This window comes from Andrographis paniculata, unplaced genomic scaffold, assembly GCF_009805555.1.
Source record: "Andrographis paniculata isolate CXL003 unplaced genomic scaffold, ASM980555v1 Contig54END, whole genome shotgun sequence".
NCBI lineage: Eukaryota > Viridiplantae > Streptophyta > Magnoliopsida > Lamiales > Acanthaceae > Andrographis > Andrographis paniculata.
Window position 1 is genome coordinate 3342105 of NW_026137589.1, and position 21923 is coordinate 3364027.

General features: G+C 24.5%; 1 protein-coding gene across 1 annotated transcript; it reads left to right on the forward strand.

Moving 5' to 3' along the window:
* Window positions 1-14752: 14752 nt before the first annotated feature.
* LOC127255722 (GATA transcription factor 12) lies at window positions 14753-16388 on the forward strand. Its single transcript, XM_051281414.1, has 2 exons — window positions 14753-15199; window positions 15385-16388. The coding sequence occupies exons 1-2, from the start codon at window positions 14915-14917 to the stop codon at window positions 16177-16179; spliced, it is 1080 nt and encodes a 359-aa protein (XP_051137371.1). The 5' UTR covers window positions 14753-14914; the 3' UTR covers window positions 16180-16388.
* The last annotated feature ends 5535 nt before the right edge of the window (window positions 16389-21923 follow it).

Consider the following 21923-nt stretch of genomic DNA (forward strand, 5'->3'; position numbering starts at 1 on the left):
AATATATATTGTATTCAACATAAACTCACAATAAATGTGTGGTTTTATTTTTATTTTTTCAAGTCAATGGAGGTTCCTATAAGTGACTGCCATCTTTAAACTGTAGTGAAGGCATGTCGTGTCGTGTCTAGTTTGGTTTGGTTTAGTCTGGTCTTGCCACTAAAATAAATTTTGAAAATTCGAACTTACATATGATCAATTGAAGTGGATATATCGCATATATATATATATATATATAATTAATTTATTTATTAACATATATATATATAATAATAATATATACTCCATGGCAACGGCAGTGGCAGACCAATTCAAGTGGCTACACACACCAACGTAGCCATCCATATCTTTCCCCTCTCTCTCTCTCTCCTCTTTCTCTCTCTCTACGTTTATTTTTACCATTTCCAACCACTCAATCTTAGACTCATTTCATTTCATACCACAATTCTTTTCCACTACAAATCAATAATAAAAATAAATAATAAACACATCAAACCCCCCCCCCCCAACCCCCTCTCTCTCTCTCTATATATATATATGTATCTGTATGTATAAAAGGATAAGATCTGAAGAAAAGTGCATGCATGTTTGCTTGCGCATGAATAAACAGAGAGTCTTATTAAAAGGGAAATCCTGAAATGATCATATATATATATATATATATTTATTTATTTAAAAAATTAGAAAAAATACAAAAATACAAAAAAAATAATAATAAATAAATAAGAATAGCGTGCAATTATGAAAAGAAGAAATAAAGGGTGGGGGGAACAGACAGACAGAGGGACAGACAGGCAGGCGTCCCAAAAATACGCGTGGAGTGTGGTTAACAAAGTTGGACCGGCCGGTCCGGATCCGACCGGATCAGAACCGTACCGTATCGTATCTGTGTGGACCCGCACGCGTGACCGCTTCCCATTGGCCTGCTGCTGCCACGCTGTCCCTTTACGTACTTTTAGTGCTCCGCGCCCCCACCATACTACGTTTTTTATTTTTCACCCCCACGCTAACACCTTTATTTTTGTGAAATTACTTATTTGCCCTTGGGTGGTTCGTGGGATCAGGGGTAGTGGATGGAATTGTGGATGATTGACCGATGATGTATGAAGTGGATGTATTTATGTATGTATATACGAATGAATACGGCGCCTTGGAATTATATTATTACTATTATATTTGTATTTTGTCGTTTTGTATGTAATGAATTGTATATACTCTCCTCTCTCGCTCACTCTAACGTATTTTTTTGAATTTTGCATTAAATTAAAAAATAATCGTATTATAATAACCAATAAAATTATATAAGTTTGGATAAATTATATAACAGCCCCTTATATTTTAGTAAAAATACATAAAATATTTTATATTTTATTTATTGCGTGAAATTCCTTGTGTTAGAGTAAAAATTGCATGAAACATCATCATTGTCCAAAACTGATATTTGGTTCTGAACAAAGACTTAAATTACGCAAGTTTTATACTAATAAAAAAATATAAAAGATCTTAAATAATTTTTTTGAATAAAATAAATAAATAAATAATTGATCAATCATTTGTTTTTATAGTTTTTATAAAAATCATATAGCAATTTGTCTCCGAAAACTATAAAACGAAGGATTAATCAATTATTTATTTATTTAATTTATTCAAATAAATTATGTAAGATATTTTACGTTTTTCATTTGTATAAAACTCACGTAATTTAAGCCTTTATTTAAAATCAAATATCAGTTTTGAACAGTGAGAGTGTTTGGTGCAAAATTTACATTAACATTGGGGGATTTTACACAATAAATAAGACAAAAGGTGTTTTCTGCATTTTTACTAAAACACAATGGAGTTATATAATTTACCCTATAAATTTTAATATTTTTGTCATTTAATTTTATGTATAAATTAATTATATACATTATGTTTACAATTTAAGTTAAAAATATTTGATATTAATATATAATTACTTTTACTAAAACAAAAAATATATATTTCAGTAGAATAAATGAGATAAAATTGTACATTGAGGAGCTTATAATTAATTATTACTTCTTTTATCTCAATTAAAAATATTTTTTTAATAAATTAAAAAATAATATTATTTTATTGATCTGTAAAAACATATAAAATACTATTAATATTTTTATCCTTTGAATGACAAATAAAAGAAATATTTTTCTAAAAATTATGAATATTTTAATATTTATAAATAAATCATTTTTAATATATGTAAAATGAATACAATGAAATAAACAAAAATGTTAAAATGAATATATTGAGGGGGGTTGTATAAAGCTTTCTTGCTCTGTTACAAATTAAATATAACTATTTTGTCATATTTTGGTTCTTTAAAAATAAAATATTTAATTTTTGATTTAATATACGTAAATTTTACTATACATATAAATACCATCCAAATCATATTTATTTACAATAATATTATTATTATTGGAGTGCAAATTCGAATTCTATATTAAAATATTTGAAGAAAAAATTTACCTCTTATAAATTTCACATGAATTACATTAACACGATACTGTCTCTAAAAAGTTCAAAAACAAATTATTTACTCTTTCTTAAAATATATCTATACTTTTACATATATAAAATGCTTAAATATCTGGTTTTAAACAATTAGATCATATTTAATTTATATCAGTCCAATGAAATTAATTAGAAACAAAAGGTTTGTTCTTTTGTATTTTATAACACAATTTTATCATTTCATTTTAATTTTTAAATATTATATTTAATACTTAATTTTATTTTTTTTTACAAATATCGCATCAAATAATTATTTTTATATTATAAATTAATTAATTGGAAAAGGTTATTCTTGATATACATGGAATGGAAGTCGGATTATTATTTTTTCAAATAATAAGAATAATAATAATTATTATTATTCATGTAAGTAGTGCGTCCAAGATTCATGGTATATAAAATAATTATGGATAAAAATTTTTGATGAACATTATGAACATGCTTATTTATTTATTATTTTTTTTATAAATAAATTTTTTATATTAAATATTAAAAATTGTGTTGATAATATAAACACAAATAAAATATTTAACTATCAATTTTTTTTTTTTTGAACAAATAGACCATATATACTATACGTTGTGTTAATTTGAGTATATATTAGTATTTTTTATACTACATTTGTTCTACCTGAATTGTTTTATTTACCGTAAATACAATAATTTAGAAAAATTATAATTCATAAGTAATTAAAAAATATATATTAATTAAAATAATTATATATTAAAATCATGATTATAATATTTAATTAAAATTAAAAAATTATAAATTATAAAATTTACCATTTAAAATTCCAATTAAAATGTATACTTATTTTCTAAATATAATAAACACATTATGTGTAACGGACCCAAAATTTTTTAGAATATTTAGGTGAGATGGAAAAAGTAATATGTATAAAAATTAGTATCGATCTAAAAAATATTAGATAGAATAAAATATTGGCCGAATTTATTTTAAAATAATTTTGGCCCATGATACGTTTTTGTCCCAAAATCCAATAGACTCTCTAAGCCCAACTTGGTTGGTCTATAATTTCCTTATTTAAATATGAGTATATTACTGGATACGGAAATTTAGATAAAGTATAATTAGTAAGTAACTAAGAAGTGTAATAGTAAACATAATTATTATTTAGTAAAAATAATTATAGATTAAGATTAAGATAAATAAATAGTTTAATTAAAATTAAGAAAATTATAAAATTCAAAATTTAAAATGCGATTAAAGTGCATAATTATATTTCCAAATATAGAAAAGACAAATTACGTGGAACATACGAAAATAAAAAAATAGGGACAAATTATATGGGACGGAACGAGTATTTTATTAAAAAGAATAATATTCCGTACATTTCTTTTCTAATATTGCACTGACTAAATAATAATAAATAAAATTGAAATCAAAATAAAATATATATATATATATATTTTTTTTTTTAAAAAAAAAAAAATCCCTAAAACTTTTCAATCTTATAATACTACAAATTTTAGGGTAATGGGATCAGGCCTTGGGCCGAGGCTACTACAAAGGTTCCAATTGATTTTATATTTTTATTTTTATTTTTATTTTTATATATTAAATTTACAACAAATGCTATAAAAAATAAAAAGATAATAAAAAAAATCCATTTAATATCATATTAAATTTACTATTTAAATATAAAATAAAAAGAAAGAACAAAATGAGACTTACATGTATATATTATATTCAATGCATACATATTTTTAAATGTAAACACGGGAATTAATAACCATTTTATCTCTAAAATAACATTAATACAAATAGTAAAAATAAAAAAATTATAAATAAATTACATTTTTTTTAAAAAAAAATATTATATTCAATCTATAATTTAACAAAAAAATTAAAATCAAAATACGAAAAAATAAAATAAAAAATTAACAAATAAACATACCATCATATCTTAAAACATGACACGATCTTATAAAGTTTTAGATTTTAAATATAAAATAAAATAAAGAAAAAATTAACGAGCATTGGATATGATATGTTTTTTTTAGAAAAAAAAAATTAATATAATATTTATTTGAAATAAAAAAATACTAATAATTAATGTGAGTTTATTTATTTTTTAAAAAATGTAAACAAAACTTTAATATTTATGAAATATATTACTCCCTCCGTCCCAATGGAATAGTCTTGTTTAACATTTTTGTCCATTCCAAAACAATAGTCTTATTTCTATAAATAACCATATCACTATATAACTACCCTTACTCTTTCATTATTATTACACAATTATCACTGATTTTTACACTAATACATTCACAAGGGCAAAAATGTCTTTTATTTATACTTTTTACCCACTATCAATATAATATCAATATTCTTTAAATCTCGTGCCCAATACAACTAAGACTATAGTTCCGGGACGAAAGGAGTATAATTTAGTAGGCTTAAATGCTTGTACCAAAATGTCCAAAGCCTCTTCAACAAAGAAAATCCAGCCCAAAATCACTGGCCCAATATTAATGGTCTTAAAACATCACAATAATAGAAAATAAAATAAATTAACACTTTCTTTTTTTTTTTTTTTTTTTTAAGTAAAAATGTACAAAACACCATCTTTGTCCAAAACTTGATATTTGGTTCTAAATAAAAAACTTAAATTTCACAAGTTTTTATATAAATAAAAAAACGCAAAATATTTTAAATAATTTTTTTGAATAAAATAAATAATTGATTAATCATTCATTTCATAATTTTTGGAGACAAATTATTACCTGATTTTTATAAAAACTATAAAAATAAATGATTTATCAATGATTTATTTATTTATTTTATTAAAAAAATTATTTAAGATATTTTACATTCTTTATTTGTATAAAACTTGTGTAATTTTGGTTTTTATGTAAACCCAAATATCAATTTTGAACCAGGATGGAGTTTCATGCAAACTTTATATTAACAAGGGTTTCACGCAATAAATAAAAACACGAGATGTTTTGTGTATTTTTTACTAAAATATAAGGAGTATTATATAATTTATCATAATAATAATAATAATAATTGGGATGATTTCTTATTGTTTTTTAATTTTTAATAATAAAATTTTAAATTGAAATATTTATTTGATGAGAGATATTGACGATATTTTATATGTAAAATTTATTTTTAATTTAATATAAAAAAATAAAAAATGCATATTTTCTATAATATTTTTGAAATAATTTTTAATTTTTATGAATAATAAAAAAATAGATGAAAATCCTCCAAACAAACAAATCTTTCATTTAAAAATATTTGCCTAAATACTTTACTAAATTACTATAATAGGGATTGTTTAGTTTGAGTAATTAGAATGGAGTATGCTATGTTATTCATTCTAATTATATATTTACTATATATTATTATAGCTCGAAATAAAATAAAATAAGATATAATAGTATTAGAAAATAATATTATTATTTTTAAATATATATTTTATTAGAAAATACGGGTACTAATTTTTTTTGTTTTTTATATTATGAATGGTAGAAAAAAATAAAAGAACAAACCCGTGTATATATACTTTAGAAAAATGATAACTAGTATTTGCATTTTAATTTAAATGTATAGACTATTTTATGTAAATTTTGGTAAATAATTCTGATGCACAATTTGGTTTATTGCATATTTTGTATATTGATTGTGTTTATATGTTATAATTTGATGTGAAACCTATCAACTTGTGGTTGAATTTTATAGTGTTAGAAAAGAAAAACTTAAATAAAGAATTTAAGGGTTTATTTTTTTTGTAATTTAAATTTAAATTAATAATTTTTTTTTCCTGTGTAGTGTTTAATAAAAATATATTATTTTTTTTAAAAAAAATATCATATCAATGTTGGAATAGATAATTTTCTATTCATAATTTAAATTAATATTTTCTATTGAAATTTCATTACTTCCTTTTATTTTACTTTTCACTAATTTAAATTGAAATTTCAATTAAAAAAATATATATTTTTCTTTCATAAAACATCACATAAAAAAAAAAAAAAAAAAAATTATTCGTGGCAAAATTGAAATAAGAAATTCCAAATTCAAATGAAAGTCAAATAAACCCTAAATTTCTTTGGTTGATTGATATTTGTGTTAATTTGGTATTCCATGCTTACAATTGTTTTATATAATCTTTTATCGTAGTCAGATTTTTTAGATTATTCATAAAAATTTGTGTCAATCGAACATTTGTATTTATAATTGTATACTTATTTGATAAAGTGGTAAGTAGATTGACAAAATTTGCCTAAAAATTGTATGATCGAAAATCAAATTTTATTATTATTATGATTATTATTATTATTATTATTATTTTAATTGATTAAACGTTCAAATTGAATTTTTCCTCGTACTTTCAATTGAAGAAATTTTTCTATGACGGCACATAGTTTATTTTTTAAATTAAGGATGTGGTTAATTAATTGTACCAGTACCACTAATAAAGTAAGAAAAAAAATTAAAGTGTTTGATCGCATATAACGTCTATAATCAATTTATTAAATAATCAACAAAGTTATTTCAAATCAACGATCGAATATTTAATCCAAATTTGTGTTCATTTCTTGGGTTAGAGATTTATCATCATTTTATGCATATTTTTTTTATTTTATTTCCTAATGCTTTATATTATTATGTACTGTTTTAAGTAAGAAAATGAATATTAGACAATAAAAATAATGTTTTGAGTAGTAAATATAGTTTATGTATATTATTTTAGATAAAAATGGATATTAAATATAAAATTAAGCATATAATATCTTAATAATTGTTCTTTAGTTATATATAATTCTTAACAAAAAAAAAATCATATAATATATTTTTATTTAGAATATTATATTTTACATGATTTTTACTTCAATTTTCACACCTATAATTTTTCAATCAAGTAATGTAAGAAAAATCGAAATTCAAAATCATTCCTAAATTTTGAAATTAAATTACAATATAATCCTTAAAAGTGAAGGTATTAAATTATTGAAATGATTCTATTTTTATACTGAAAAAGGATTGGATTTATTTAATTAATTATCTGTTGATGAGAAAAAGCATTTGGTATATTCTATTTTAAAGATAAAATAAAATAAAAATTATACAGTGTAGAAACAGGGGGCATCCTGTCCACGTGATTACAGGTGCGGAGCATTAGAGGCACGTGACCGAGGATCGCACGTGCTCACACGTTGCTGCAATCCGATTGGTCCGTGAAGACCGACGGATACTTGCCACGTGTCATTGACCCTTTACTTTTGGGCGCTGCTGTCACATGCTGAGCTGACACTCACCACCCACTGTCACGTGCGTTTTGGACATTCATATTTACATAAGCTTTACTTTCTTAAAACCTTTTTTTAATTAATTATTACCAATACACACGTCGTAGTAATTGCAATTTAATAAAGTATTATTATTATTATTATTATTATTATTATTATTATTCAGAAAATAAAATTAAAAATAATTCGGGTCAAACAAAAATTTAAATAAATAAATAAATAACCATAGTAATTTTAGTGAATTAACTAAGAGAATTAAAATTACAATTAAAAATAAATAAATCAATTACTCCATTTGTCCACAAACTAATGTCCTACTTTCTTATTTGGGACGTTCAATAACTATTGTCTTATTTCCTTTTTTAAACACAAATTTTACATTTTTACCCTTCATTCATTTATTACAAACTCTACTATACAATTAATGGCAAATTTGTCAATTCATAACAAAAAAACAATCACCTAAAAAACCGTACAAATATCCTTTAGGACAATAGAAATTGGACCGATGGAGTATTATAAAAAAAAAACAATAAGATTTTGCTGCAAAGGCTTGGATGGATCACCGACTAATCAATTTATTGCACAAGCTTTTTTTGCTTTGTTTTTTGTTTTTTTGTTTTTTTATATGAATTTCATTATTTTAAACACTATATAATTTTGTCGGTAAAATAAAAATTTATTAGTTTTGTACATATAATAATATTATATCAAACTATTATTTCACATACAAAAATAAAAATACAAGACAAACACTCCTTTTATCTATTTAAATGAAAAGAAAACATCACATATATAAGCCTATTTGGTTATAATTTAGAACTATACTTTCAAATTTATTTTTTTTTATTATTATTTTTACAAATAAATTTTTTAAAGAGAAATTATAATATTTTATTTATATCACTCATAAATATATATATATTTAAAATTCTTAATTTGTGCATTAACTAATTTTTGGTATTAATTATGTATAGATGCATGCTTTATATAAAATTATTATTATTATTATTACAAAATAGCATTCATATTAATTTAAATAATCTACTTGGTGTAACGCAATTTTATTTAATTTTAATATCTATAAATACTTGATATTTTTTTCTCTAAAAAATTAAATATAAATGAAAATATCTGACTTGACCACATTTATCATTTTCATTTTTCTTGTGTACGTTTTATCTTGATTTTTACAATTTTGCAATATCTAAAACCTTCAAAATAAATTTACTACAAAATTACATCTCATTACTCAATAAAAAAAAAATAATCCCAAACTTTTAACTACAACTTATTACGATCAACCAAATGTAACTTTTTTAATTTATTTACTACTCCCTCCGTCCCAGATACCGTGTCTGCTACACTGTAGACACGGTATTTTAGGAGGGGTGTAATTAGTAGATAATTAAGAATGTATCAGTAATAATAATTATCTTATAATATAAATAATTATAAATTAAGATTAAGATAACTAATTAGTTTAATTAAAATTTAAAAAAATAAAATTTAAAAATTTAAAATGAGATTAAAGTGTGTAATCATTTTCCAAAAAAAGAAAATGACATGGTATGTGGGACCGACAGAAACGACAACGTGGACATGATATCTGGGACGGAGGAAGTATGGTATAAATCACGACATGAATTGAGGACAGTAGTAACACATTATCCAGTCCTTGTCCGTCACATAGGGATTGGAGTCAACCACTGCCACGTGGCGTTTTGACGTGGCAAACATCTCACCATCCAACGCAGTGCGGCAGAATCTGGACCGTCCGTCGCTCTATTCCCGCCGTTCTACAATATTCTACACGGAAAATTAAATTTTATTGAATATTACTCTATTTATATTACTCCATATTGTCGTTTTTGTCCGTCCCACATTCCATATCACTTTCGTTTTTTGGAAAATAATTATATAATTTAATATCATTTTAAAATTTTTAATTTTTTTTAATTTTAATTAAACTAATTAGTTATTTTAACCTTAATTTATAATTAGTTATATTATAAAATAATTATTTTTACTAATACATTCTTAATTATTTACTAATTATATTTATCCTAAATTCTCGTATCTACAGTGACCTAGACATTCAACGTGGGACGGAGGGAATATAATTTATAACTATGTGTGTAATTATTTTTATTCTTTACGACCATATCTAGTAGTATTATGCAATATGTAAAGCCTATTTAAAAATGATACAGTGTAACTATTTTAATTTATTTTATCTAAAAAGAGATTTCTTTTATATATATATTATTAAAAAATAAAAAATAAAAAAAAATAAATAGGGGGCGTGGGTGCAATGCACCAACCGCATAGGATGGGACGAAACGACGACACAGTTGATAAGCAAAAGACCATTCCCCCAACATGAACATTGAACATCACGTGTGGTCCACCCACCGGCAAAGTCACTCTTGAGGGTAGTTTCGTAATTTCATATGTCATGTAATAATTATAGGTTTCGCATCTCTAATCCTACCCCTTCGCAAAATTTATGCTCGTTTTAATGGTATGGATTTCAATTAATATAATACTCTCGTGCGTTCATAATAAATTATTTATTTTTTTATTTTAATTTGTCTCATTTTTTAGTAGTTGTACTATCTATTTAACATTACAAATACTTCTACAACTTATAATATATTACACAAATGTCATTATTTTTATATCATATTATAATAATAAGGTTACTTTTGTCATTTCTATATTATTTTTAATATATATCAATATAATACTAATATACCTTAAACTACGTGCAAAAATAAAATGGATACTTATTTAAGGGACGGATACTCCTTCCGTCCCACATATATTTATTCCTATTTTTTATTTTCGTTCATCTCATATAATTTGTCATTTTATTTTTTTGGAAAATTGATTATACACTTTAATCATATTTTAAATTTTAATTTTTTTTTAATCTTAATTAAACTATTTAGTTATTTTAATCTTAATATATAGTTATTTTTATTATATAATAATTATTTTAACTAATATACTTCTTAATTATTTACTAATTATATTTTACGTAAATTCTCGTATTTAATGTAATTTACTGGCCCATATTATCTAACATGGAGAGAGTAGTATTTTGGAAAATATATGCATAAGTTAACGATGCGAGAAATTTATTTGATAAAATGAATGTATAAGTAGTGATAATATACAATTATAAATAATTATAACATTAAAAATATATAAAATTTATTTAATATAAATAAATTAAAAAGAAAACATGTGGAAGAGTTACTTACATTTAGATAGTAGAATGAATCACTTTAAATTACAATCGAGGAAAAAATGATTTTTTTTTTTTTTTTAAATTCCAGTACAACCATAGTTGTTCATATAATTCAGATTTGTGTCGTAGTTTGAATTTAATTTCAAATTCTAAATTAATTTAAATTTTTATTTAAATAATATTTTGATAGGATATTTTGTCCGATAAAATACCTCAGACACCCCGCCACATTTCATTTTTGTTATGTCCCAAACACCATGCAACATTTCCAAAATAGGAAATAATTAATTATACATAATATCTATCCAACACTTTATCCCCTCACATTATTCAAATAAAATAATAAAATATATATTTCTCTTTCCATCACATCACCTAATTTCTAAATTATCCTACTTAATACTACCCACCTAAAAATCCGTGCCAAAAAGTAAATGTTGCACCTTGTTTGGAACGGAGGGAATACTATATTTTAATTGAAAAATATATGAGATAAATAATTATGATTTCAATTTAAAATCACGACTAAATTTTGTAGAAGAATTGAAAATTAATGTTTCATAATTATTTAAATATATGACAAAATTGCTCATATATTGTTGTGGTTTGGAAATTCAATGTTTTCGTTAACTTTAAAAAATTGCATAGTGTTCATTTATACTTTCAAAAATTTTGTATAAAACTCTCGCCATGCAAAAAAATATTGACGAGAAATCAATTTCTCATTATACAAAAAATATAAAAAAAAGTTTCATATCATATTTTTAAAGCTAAGGAAGTGTAATGCAATTTTTTTAAATACATAAAAAATTTATGCTGAGTTTCAAAATAAAAATTATTAATAATTTTGGCAAAATATGTTTGTTACTCGTTATTACACATTCATTTTATTTTTAATTTTTTTCTACTATGCATTATTTATCGTTTTTCATTGAATAGTATTTTAGTATATAAAAGAACAAGACGTTTAAAATAACTATTTAATTTTTTTAAAAAAAATCAAGACCAAAACCTATTTTTGTTTTTTTTCTTAGATTAATTTTGATATTTAATTTAAATGATGATTTTGACATAATATATTTTAAGATAAAACAATATATTTATTTTATTAAATATAAATAGTGCATAATAAAAAATACTGAAACAAAATTCTAAAATTCTTGTATTCTATATACTTTCACACATATTACATCAAATATTTCATATAAAAAACTAAAAAAAACTCATAACCACACACATACTTCCCTTTTCTCCCAAAAGAGTTAGTCTTATTTTTTCATTTTCGTCCATTCCAAAACAAATTGTTTTGTTTCCTTATTTAGTAACTGTGGTCCGCACTTTATAACAAAATTATTCTTATTTTTTCAAACTATCTAAATTATTACTCTAATCTATTTTTTAAAATCTTTCAAAAAGTAAGGGCATTATAGTCTTTTACATTCTACTTTATACCAACTTTCAATTAAATACTATTATTCCAACTCCCAACAAGACATTTCTTCTGGGACAGAGGGAGTATTAGATAGTTTTATTTTTATTATTATTATTATTATTATTATTATTATGTTTAAAAATAACACTTTATACGGAAAGACACAATTAGTTAATACCCATTCGTCCATTTTATAAATATAATCCCTATGTCTCACATAATATGTCCTTATTTTCTATTTTTGCCCGTTCCACACAACTTGTCCTTTTTATTTTTGGAAATATAATTATACATTTTAATCACATTTTAAATTTTAAATTTTATAATTTTTTTAATTTTAATTAAATTATTTAGTTATCTTAATCTTAATCTTAATCTTAATCTATAATTATTTTTACTAAATAATAATTATTTTCACTAATACACTTCTTAATTATCTACTAATTATATTTTACCTAAATTACCGTATCTACAACAATAAGCCGAAAATATGTGGGACGAAGGGAGTAGTATTTATTTTCTACTAACTTTAATAAATATTACTATATTTTAATAATACTAAATGATAATTTTGAACCTAATTTTTTCCCCTTATGATGTAATAAAATTATCATAAAAATATTAATGTAAGTAAATATATATATATATATATATATTGTGGGGTATTAATTTGTAATATATATCAATACTTTTGTTTGAATAATAAAACGACAAAATTTATATTTACCAACTAGATAATGGAGTAATATATATTTTTTTAGAAAGTATTATACTCTATTCGTCCCGAAAGAAGAGCACCGTTTGCTTTTTGTACTTAAATTTTTGAATATCAGTATTATATTAGTTTGTAGTAAAAAAAACAAAAATATCCTTAGTACTGTGTTATAAAAGTGATGACATTTGTATAATATATTATAAATTATAAAAGTATTTATTATGTTAGATATGTAATACGGTTACTAAATTATAAAATTGTACCATTATTTTAGTATAGATAAAAATAAAAAATAGTATCCTTCTTACGAGACAGACAAAATATTACTTATTCTCCTCCTTAAAATTATGTCACTAGAATTTTGGCATACAAACTTTACTTATAATAAATAATTTATTTACTTACAATTTTATTATTATTTAAACACTAATTTTCTATTTATTCTATTTTTTTATTAATTATTTAGTAAAATTTTAATAATAATCCACTTTACCTGTTACCTATATCATTTTAATATTAAGATATTATTACTTTTTAGTTTTCGTCTTTAACCAAATTTATAGTACCTTTTTGCTTCCGAAAGAATTGTCCACATTAATATGAATATAGAAATTTAAGTAAATTATAATTAGTTAATAATTTTAAAATATATTAGTAAATATAATTATTATAAAATAAAAATAATTATATATTGAAATTAAGATAAATGAATAATTGAATTAATATTAAAAAAAATAAAAAATTATAAAATAAAAAATGTGACTAAAATATATAATTATAATTTTTTTTTAAAGAAAAATTATATAAAATGAATTGAAATATACAAAATGAACAATTTATGCAAAACACAAGTAGTATAATTTCATGGGAGGGGACTATATAGTACTCCATCCATCTTCCTCTAAGGTCATTTTACATTTTGATTTATTGTACTTAATATTAAAATTATTCTTATATTTGTATAATTTTTCATACATATGTCTTTCTGTTATTATTATAAGACATTAATGAAAATATTTTTATAATTTTTTCTTAATTTGTACTATATTTTGATATAATATTCCCTTCGTCCAAGCAATAAGTATATATTTACTTTTGACGCTGAGTTTAAAAAATAATAGTATTTTCATTATAGTTGTAGGTAAAAGTAGTGTAAAAATAAGGATATTTGTGAAAAATAATGATATGATGTAAAATAAAGATATTTGTAAAAAAAATAGAATATTTAATTAAATAATTACTTTATAATTCAACTTTTTAAAATAAAAATATGTATACTCTTTAAGTTGGATGGAAGGTGTAATTAATGTTGGTAGAGGCGGCTGGATGTAGTATTTTGTTTTGATTGAATATTTAATTTTAGATTGTTTTCAAAAATTTTAAAAATTGAAAACTCCAGAAAATGATTAGTTAAAATTTGTATTCTATTAAAACCCACTAGCTATTACTATAATTTGCCGGTTCTTGAAAGTGCCCCATCTCCATCCTCAGCCATAATTTCTCCTCCATTTCCAGAATTTTAGCTCCACTTTTGCCCCCTCGCCACCCCCACCCCACCCCCTCAATCGGAAATAAACCCCTCCCCTCACTTCTCTCACTCTACTTTCTCTCTCGCTCTAAACAAGACACAACCATCGTTTCTCCTAATTAACTAACTTTTTTCTTATCCCATTTTTGGGCGCGCTTATCTATCTATGGAGACGCCGGAGTTTATCGAGGCGGCCACTTACTTCGAACCGGAAAAGCGACTTTCCGATGGTGACAATTTCATCGACGTGGACGACCTCCTCGACTTCCCCGCCGACGACGCCGCCGGCGGAGGAACGGCCGCCGCCGGAATTGAAGCCGCCATGACCGGGCTGTCCACTGACTCCTCCACCTCCTCGGCGGCGCTCGACAATTTTCACGCCGCCGACAATGGCGGTGGCCCCCGCGGAGTCGCCGGCGACGCCCAATTCTCTAACGACCTTGCCGTTCCGGTAAGTAATTGATTAATTTCGTCCTTTTTTTTTTTTTTCTCAGCTGAGTACGTTACTGTATGTCATTTTAATGGCTTCCTTTTATTTTGTCCGTGCGATTTCTTGAGGATTGCTTGTTTGTTTGGTTTAATCTGTTTTTGATTCTTGAAAATTTGAAATTATACGAACTTGTTTTTTTTGATCAGTACGATGATTTAGCTGAGCTGGAATGGTTGTCGAATTTCGTCGAAGAATCGTTTTCAAGCGAAGATTTGCAGAAGCTGCAGCTGATACAAGGAATGAAGGCGGCTCGAACCCACGAAATTTCGGGTTCGGGTTCGGGCTCTCACCATTTGTATCAATTCCAGCCCGAGCCCGCCCGGCAGGGCCCACCGATGTTCAATTCGGAGCTGCCGGTGCCGGCGAAGGCCCGGAGCAAGCGGTCACGCGCCGCTCCGGGAAACTGGACTTCCCGGCTTCTGGCGGTGTCGCCGAACCCTTCTTCCACCGGCGCTGCCGCCATTTCGTCGTCGTCCGGGGACTCCGACGCTGCGGCGGCGGGGAAGTGCAAGACGGTGAAGGCGGCGGTACAGAAGACGAAGAAGGAGGCGGCGGCGCCGGAGAATTCGGGTTCCGGCGAGGGGCGAAAGTGCCTCCACTGCGCCACCGACAAGACGCCGCAGTGGAGGACGGGTCCGATGGGGCCGAAGACGCTTTGCAATGCTTGCGGAGTTCGGTACAAGTCAGGGCGACTGGTGCCGGAGTATCGGCCGGCAGCGAGCCCGACGTTTGTGCTGACGAAGCACTCGAACTCCCACCGGAAAGTTCTGGAGCTGCGGCGGCAGAAGGAGATGCTCCGGGCACAGCAACAGCAGCAGCAGTTCCTCCACCACCACCACCACCACCACCAGAATATGATGTTCGACATGGCCGCCAACGGCGGCGGCGACGACTATTTGATCCACCAGCACATCGGACCTGATTTCCGGCAGCTGATTTGATCGGCGGCGGCCGTCAGTGAGGTTTAATTTAATTTTAAATTATAATTTTCTAGATTGAGTATTGAATTCTAACTAGAGGCCTCCGATTCGAATTTTGTAGTTTTTTTTTTTTTTTTAATATAAAAAAAAAAAGTGTTCAAGTGACTAATTGATTAATTAATGTACTTTTGCCAAAATGTGGCAAAATTCTTGAACCAAAATTTCTTGTTGTGAAGAAGTACTTGCTTGTTTATTTAATTTTCTTGCTTGTGCTTTAGATTGATCCTAAATTGAAAATTAGGGTTTTGCTTACTTGATTTTTAAATTTTTTTTTGGTGAAATTAAAAGCATTGAATATAATGTTTTAAATAAAAACTTAATAATAATAACAACAATTTTAAATAAAATTAGTGCCTAAAATTTTTAAAAATCCATGAGCAATACATAAACAATGGGCTTTGTTTATTAATTCCTTAGATTTTACTAGTTTCAATTTTTTACTATACAATTCACATTGTTCTATTAAAATGGAGCATTGTTTTCTTAAATAATAATTATATTTAAATCAAAATTTAAAGCCAAACTTCAAGTATACAAATCATATTATTTATACTAATTTTAAAATGATCTAAAACAAATCACAAATTTGGGATATTTACTCATAAAATTTTGATTTTGATTTTGAATAGTAAAATTTTGAATTGAAATAGACGTTTGATGTGATATAAATATATATCGATGTGATTAAGAGTTTGTTTGGTTTTTATTTGCCAAAAAAAAAAACTTCTGTGACCATACATGCTGAATAGTAATATATATATATATTTAAAATCCGATTCAATTCAAACAGCCCCTAATTAAGTTAATTAAAAAATTGGATTAGTTGAATTGTAATTTAATTAGATAAATGTGTCGTGGCCCCGTAAAAAGAGTTTAAGAATTAATCCCTCCATTTTAATACAATGGTCTTATTTACCATTTTTGTCCATCCTAAAACAATAGTCTTATTTATATAGATAATCATATTGCCATAAAACTACTCATACTTTTTCATTTTTATTACACAATTGTAACTACTTTTTATACTAATATATTCACAAGGCAAAAAAGTCTTTTATCTATACTTTTTAGCAACTACTAATATAATATCAATATTTCTTAAATCTCGTGCCCAATCCAATTAAGACTATAGTTTTGAAACGGCGCGTATAATGGTTACATCGACCACATGAGAAATTTTCTTGAATTATATATATATATATGAATGAGGATTAATACATAGTCAAATTTTGCAATCATATATAGTCCGTGCATTTATTATTTTATGAAATTTAACAACCATTTGACGGATACGTTCATGTCGGTAGCATTTATATTTATATTTATATTTATATAAAAGATATAATGTCCAAAAATTTAATTTAATTTGTGGATTTTTGTAGTGGCACATTGTAACATGTCCCAAGACGTGCAAGGGTGTTCTTGATAAACATATATATAGGCATTGGATAAGAGTTGTTTATTGAAGTCATGATTTTACGCAATACTATTAATTAAATGTAAGTTAAATAAAATATTCCCTCCGTCTCATAACTAGATATCCATTTGCTTTTTGCACGTAGTTTTAGAAATATTAGTATTATATTAGGATTCAGTAGGAATAAAATATAAATGACTAAAATAATCTTATTAATATGTGTGATATAAAAGTAATGACAATTGTGTAATATATTGTAAGTTGTAAGGGTATTTATAAGGTTAAGTAAATAGTACCGTTACTAAAAAAAAAAAAAATGAATACTTTGTTATGAGACAGACTAAAATAAAAAAAATGGATACTTTGTTATGGGACGGAGGAAGTATATGGTCTCCCCCGTCTCACTTCAAAGTATTTTTACTTAGGGTAATTCGTTGATTTATGAATTTTTTTCAAAAATTACTATTCATCAATTTTTTTTTTCAAAAACATCAAAATTAATTTTATATTCAAAACATCATATCAACACCTATTTATATCACATCATACCACTATTCCAGTTCAAAATTTTTACATTTCAAATTACAATTTAAAATCCAAATTCCCAATCAAACACACCCTTAGCGAAAGTGTGTAAAAAGTTGACTTTTTTTTTTCTATATATAAATTAATTATATGTGTAATAGTGTATTTATAATTTAAATAAAAATTAAAAAAATTAAATATTAGTATATAATTAGGTTTACTAAAATCGAAAATAAATATTTTTGAATAAAATAGTAAAAAATAATAATTTGAGTGGAGACGGATTGAGTATATAAAATATATATACAAACAATTATGTATTACTTCGTTCGTTTTATGTTTTTATTTATATAATTTTTAATAAAGTATTTTTTTTTCTTTTGAAAAAATATATAATTTTAATACCTAAAGCGTCAAACTATAATTGTTTGTTAACTTTGTATTGTTGGATAAATATATTTTTTATGTTAATTATAAAAGCATATGTTATTAATAAAATTAATATTTTGTGTTGAATAGTTATTTTTATAAATAGAAAAAATACATATATATATTATATATTATATATTATATTAAAAATTAATATTATATTTATTTAATAATATTTATAAAAAATTTGAAAGAAAAAAATGGAACTCAAATCACATATATACTACTATCCAACTCATACATTTTTTTAAGAAAAATGAAGTACTACCTTTATCTTTTTTTTATGTTACTGTATTTAACATTAAAAGGATTTTTATATTTGTATAATTATTTTTACAATTTTTATTATATTAGTATTACAAGACACTAATAAAAATTTTTTTTGTCATTTTCTTTAATTTGTACTACGTTTTGATATAATAATTAATATTCAAATATTAATACGCAAAAAGTAAATATGACCCTTAAATATATATATATATATATAACTATAATTAAATTTGTGGACACAGGAAATTCCAACCTCAGCAAGATATGTGAATTTCCCAAAAAATTTACAGAGAATGTTACTTAATAAAAATATAAATATAATTATAGCAAATATATTTGTGTATGTGGTGACCACTCTTATTTATTTATACAATTAATTAAATTAATTAAGTTTAAGCCAATAATAATAGATACAGTCATGTATATCTATACTTATTATTATTATTATTATTATTTAATATTTATTAAATATTACAGCTACGGTGGATCCTCGTATTCTGAAATCCGTTGGGTGTGTTTCTTAAATATCAACAAATTGCACAGAATTCAATTTTATCATATCATTGGTTTTCGTTAATTTAATTTAATTTATTTCATTTTTAAATAAAGGTTATTTTGGAATTGCCTCCTCTTATCACTCATGCATGTGACAATCCCCTCCATTTCTCTAATTTATTTAATTTTAATACTTCCTTCGTTCCCGGTGCAAGATTATCGTTTACTTTTAGCACGTAAATTTTTGAATATTAGTATTATAATGGATTTTAGTGAAAAAAACGAAAATGCCCCTACTAGTATTGTGTAATATAAAAGTAATGACATTTGTGTAATACTCCCTCCGTCCCATGTAATATGGGTGTATTACCGTAGACACGGAAATTTAGGTAAACTATAATTAGTAAGTAATTAAAAAGTGTATTAGTAAAAATAATTATTATTTAGTAAAAATAATTATAGATTAATATTAAGATAGAGTAAATAGTTTAATTAAAATTAACAAAATTATAAAATTTAAAATTTAAAATGCGATTAAAGTGCATAATTATATTTTCAAAAATAGAAAGGACAAGTTACGTGGGACGGACGAAAATAGAAAATAGGGACAAATTATGTGGGACGGAGGGAGTATAACGTAAGTTGGAAGAGTATTTATTATATTAGTTAGGTAGTACAATTACTAAATTAGGAAATGATAACCTTATTTTGGAACAGACGAAAATAGAAAATGACAACCTTTCGATGGGACGGAGGGAGTATTCTGTACCCATATTTCAAAATTAGGGTATAATTAATTAAATTAAATTAATCATGATATATAGATATTTTTCAATTTATTTTTTTGGCAGTGAGTGATCCTAGGCGTTGGTGATCCATAGACCACATAGAGGGCAACACTACTGTACTTCAAATTTAATTTAATTTAATTTTTTTTTTGGAATCTTAATTTGAATAATTTGATTTATTTAATTATTTATGGATGAATATTTTTTAAAGTGCAATTTTTCTGAATATCGATGTACTATATTTTGTCACAGAGCTAGGGTTTGAATAATTTAACTAGTGATTCCTTCCCAGCATGTTACATATAAAAATTTAATTATAGTATTTACAAGATATAATATTTTTTTAAGAATTTTATTACTATATATTTATATATATACATATTTAATTGATTGCTAAAATTTTAATTTATTAAATATAATTAAGAGCGACAGTGAAGAGCTGGAAAGGGATTTTTAATTCAGTGGGACATTTTTTCAGTCTATCACATGACTGATTATAATATTTTCAAAATTATTTAAATATTCTGATTTCAGAATCAACCACCAACTTCTTAATATTCATTTTAACTACATTATTAAATTAAATATTACATGGACTATTTAAATTATATAAATAAATAAATTATATATATATTGGGTGCATGCACATGCAAGGCACGTGAGCTCGGTGCCGCGACCTATGGAGGTGGTCATTATCCGAAGGAATTAAATATTGCAAATATACATTTCTTATAATAATAATAATAATAATAATAATAATAATAAATGCACAAAGATTCTAGTGTATCTTGAATGTTAATTTAATTAATTATAAATTAAAAATTTGTAAGTAATAAGAGGAAGTTACATTTTTTTTTTAATAAAATTTAATTTAATATAATAATAATGGAGTGTACGAGACAAAAAAGTACGAACAATAGGATGTTATATATATTTTTATTATCGACTAAATTTATGTACAATTTTATTTATAATAAAAGAATTTATTCACTCGTGATTGTGTTAATCTTACTCCAACAAATAATAACTAATTAATCACTATTTTTTTACTTATCCCATTAATAGTAAGTATATACAAATTATAATACATGTCCGCCTCTAAGAGTTATATTTATCTTTTGCTTCATTATATTTAAAATTAAAAATATCATTATATTTGTATAATTTTGTGTACAAATATTATTATATTAATATTATAAAACACCAATAAAAATATTTTTTTGTCATTTTTTTTTTAATTTATACTATGTTTTAATATAATAATTAATATTAAAAAATCAACACGAAAAAATAAAACAGGTTCTGTCTATCGGCAATGGATACATTGATAATAATAATAATAGTATTTTATTCGGTAAACTATGAAAGTGTGTAAAAAAAATATTTTTTAGTTGATGTTATATTTTATATAAAAAAATTATACTTCATCTCCGTCCCATAAATATAGTCTTAATTGGGTTGGACACGAGATTTAAGGAATATTGATATTATATTGGTAGTTGGTAAAAAATATGGATAAAAGACTTTTTTGTCCTTGTAAGTGTATTAGTGTAAAAAGTAGTGGCAATTGTATAATAAAAATGAAAAAATATGGATAGTTTTATGGTGATATGGTTATTTATAGAAATAAAATTATTATTTTGGGACGAACAAAAATGATAAATAAGACTATTGTATTAGGACGGAAAGAATATACGATATTTTTTACTCGAGAATATATAAATTGAATAGTAACAATAAAAGAAAAAACTTCTATAGCTAGAAACCCTAAATACTCGTAT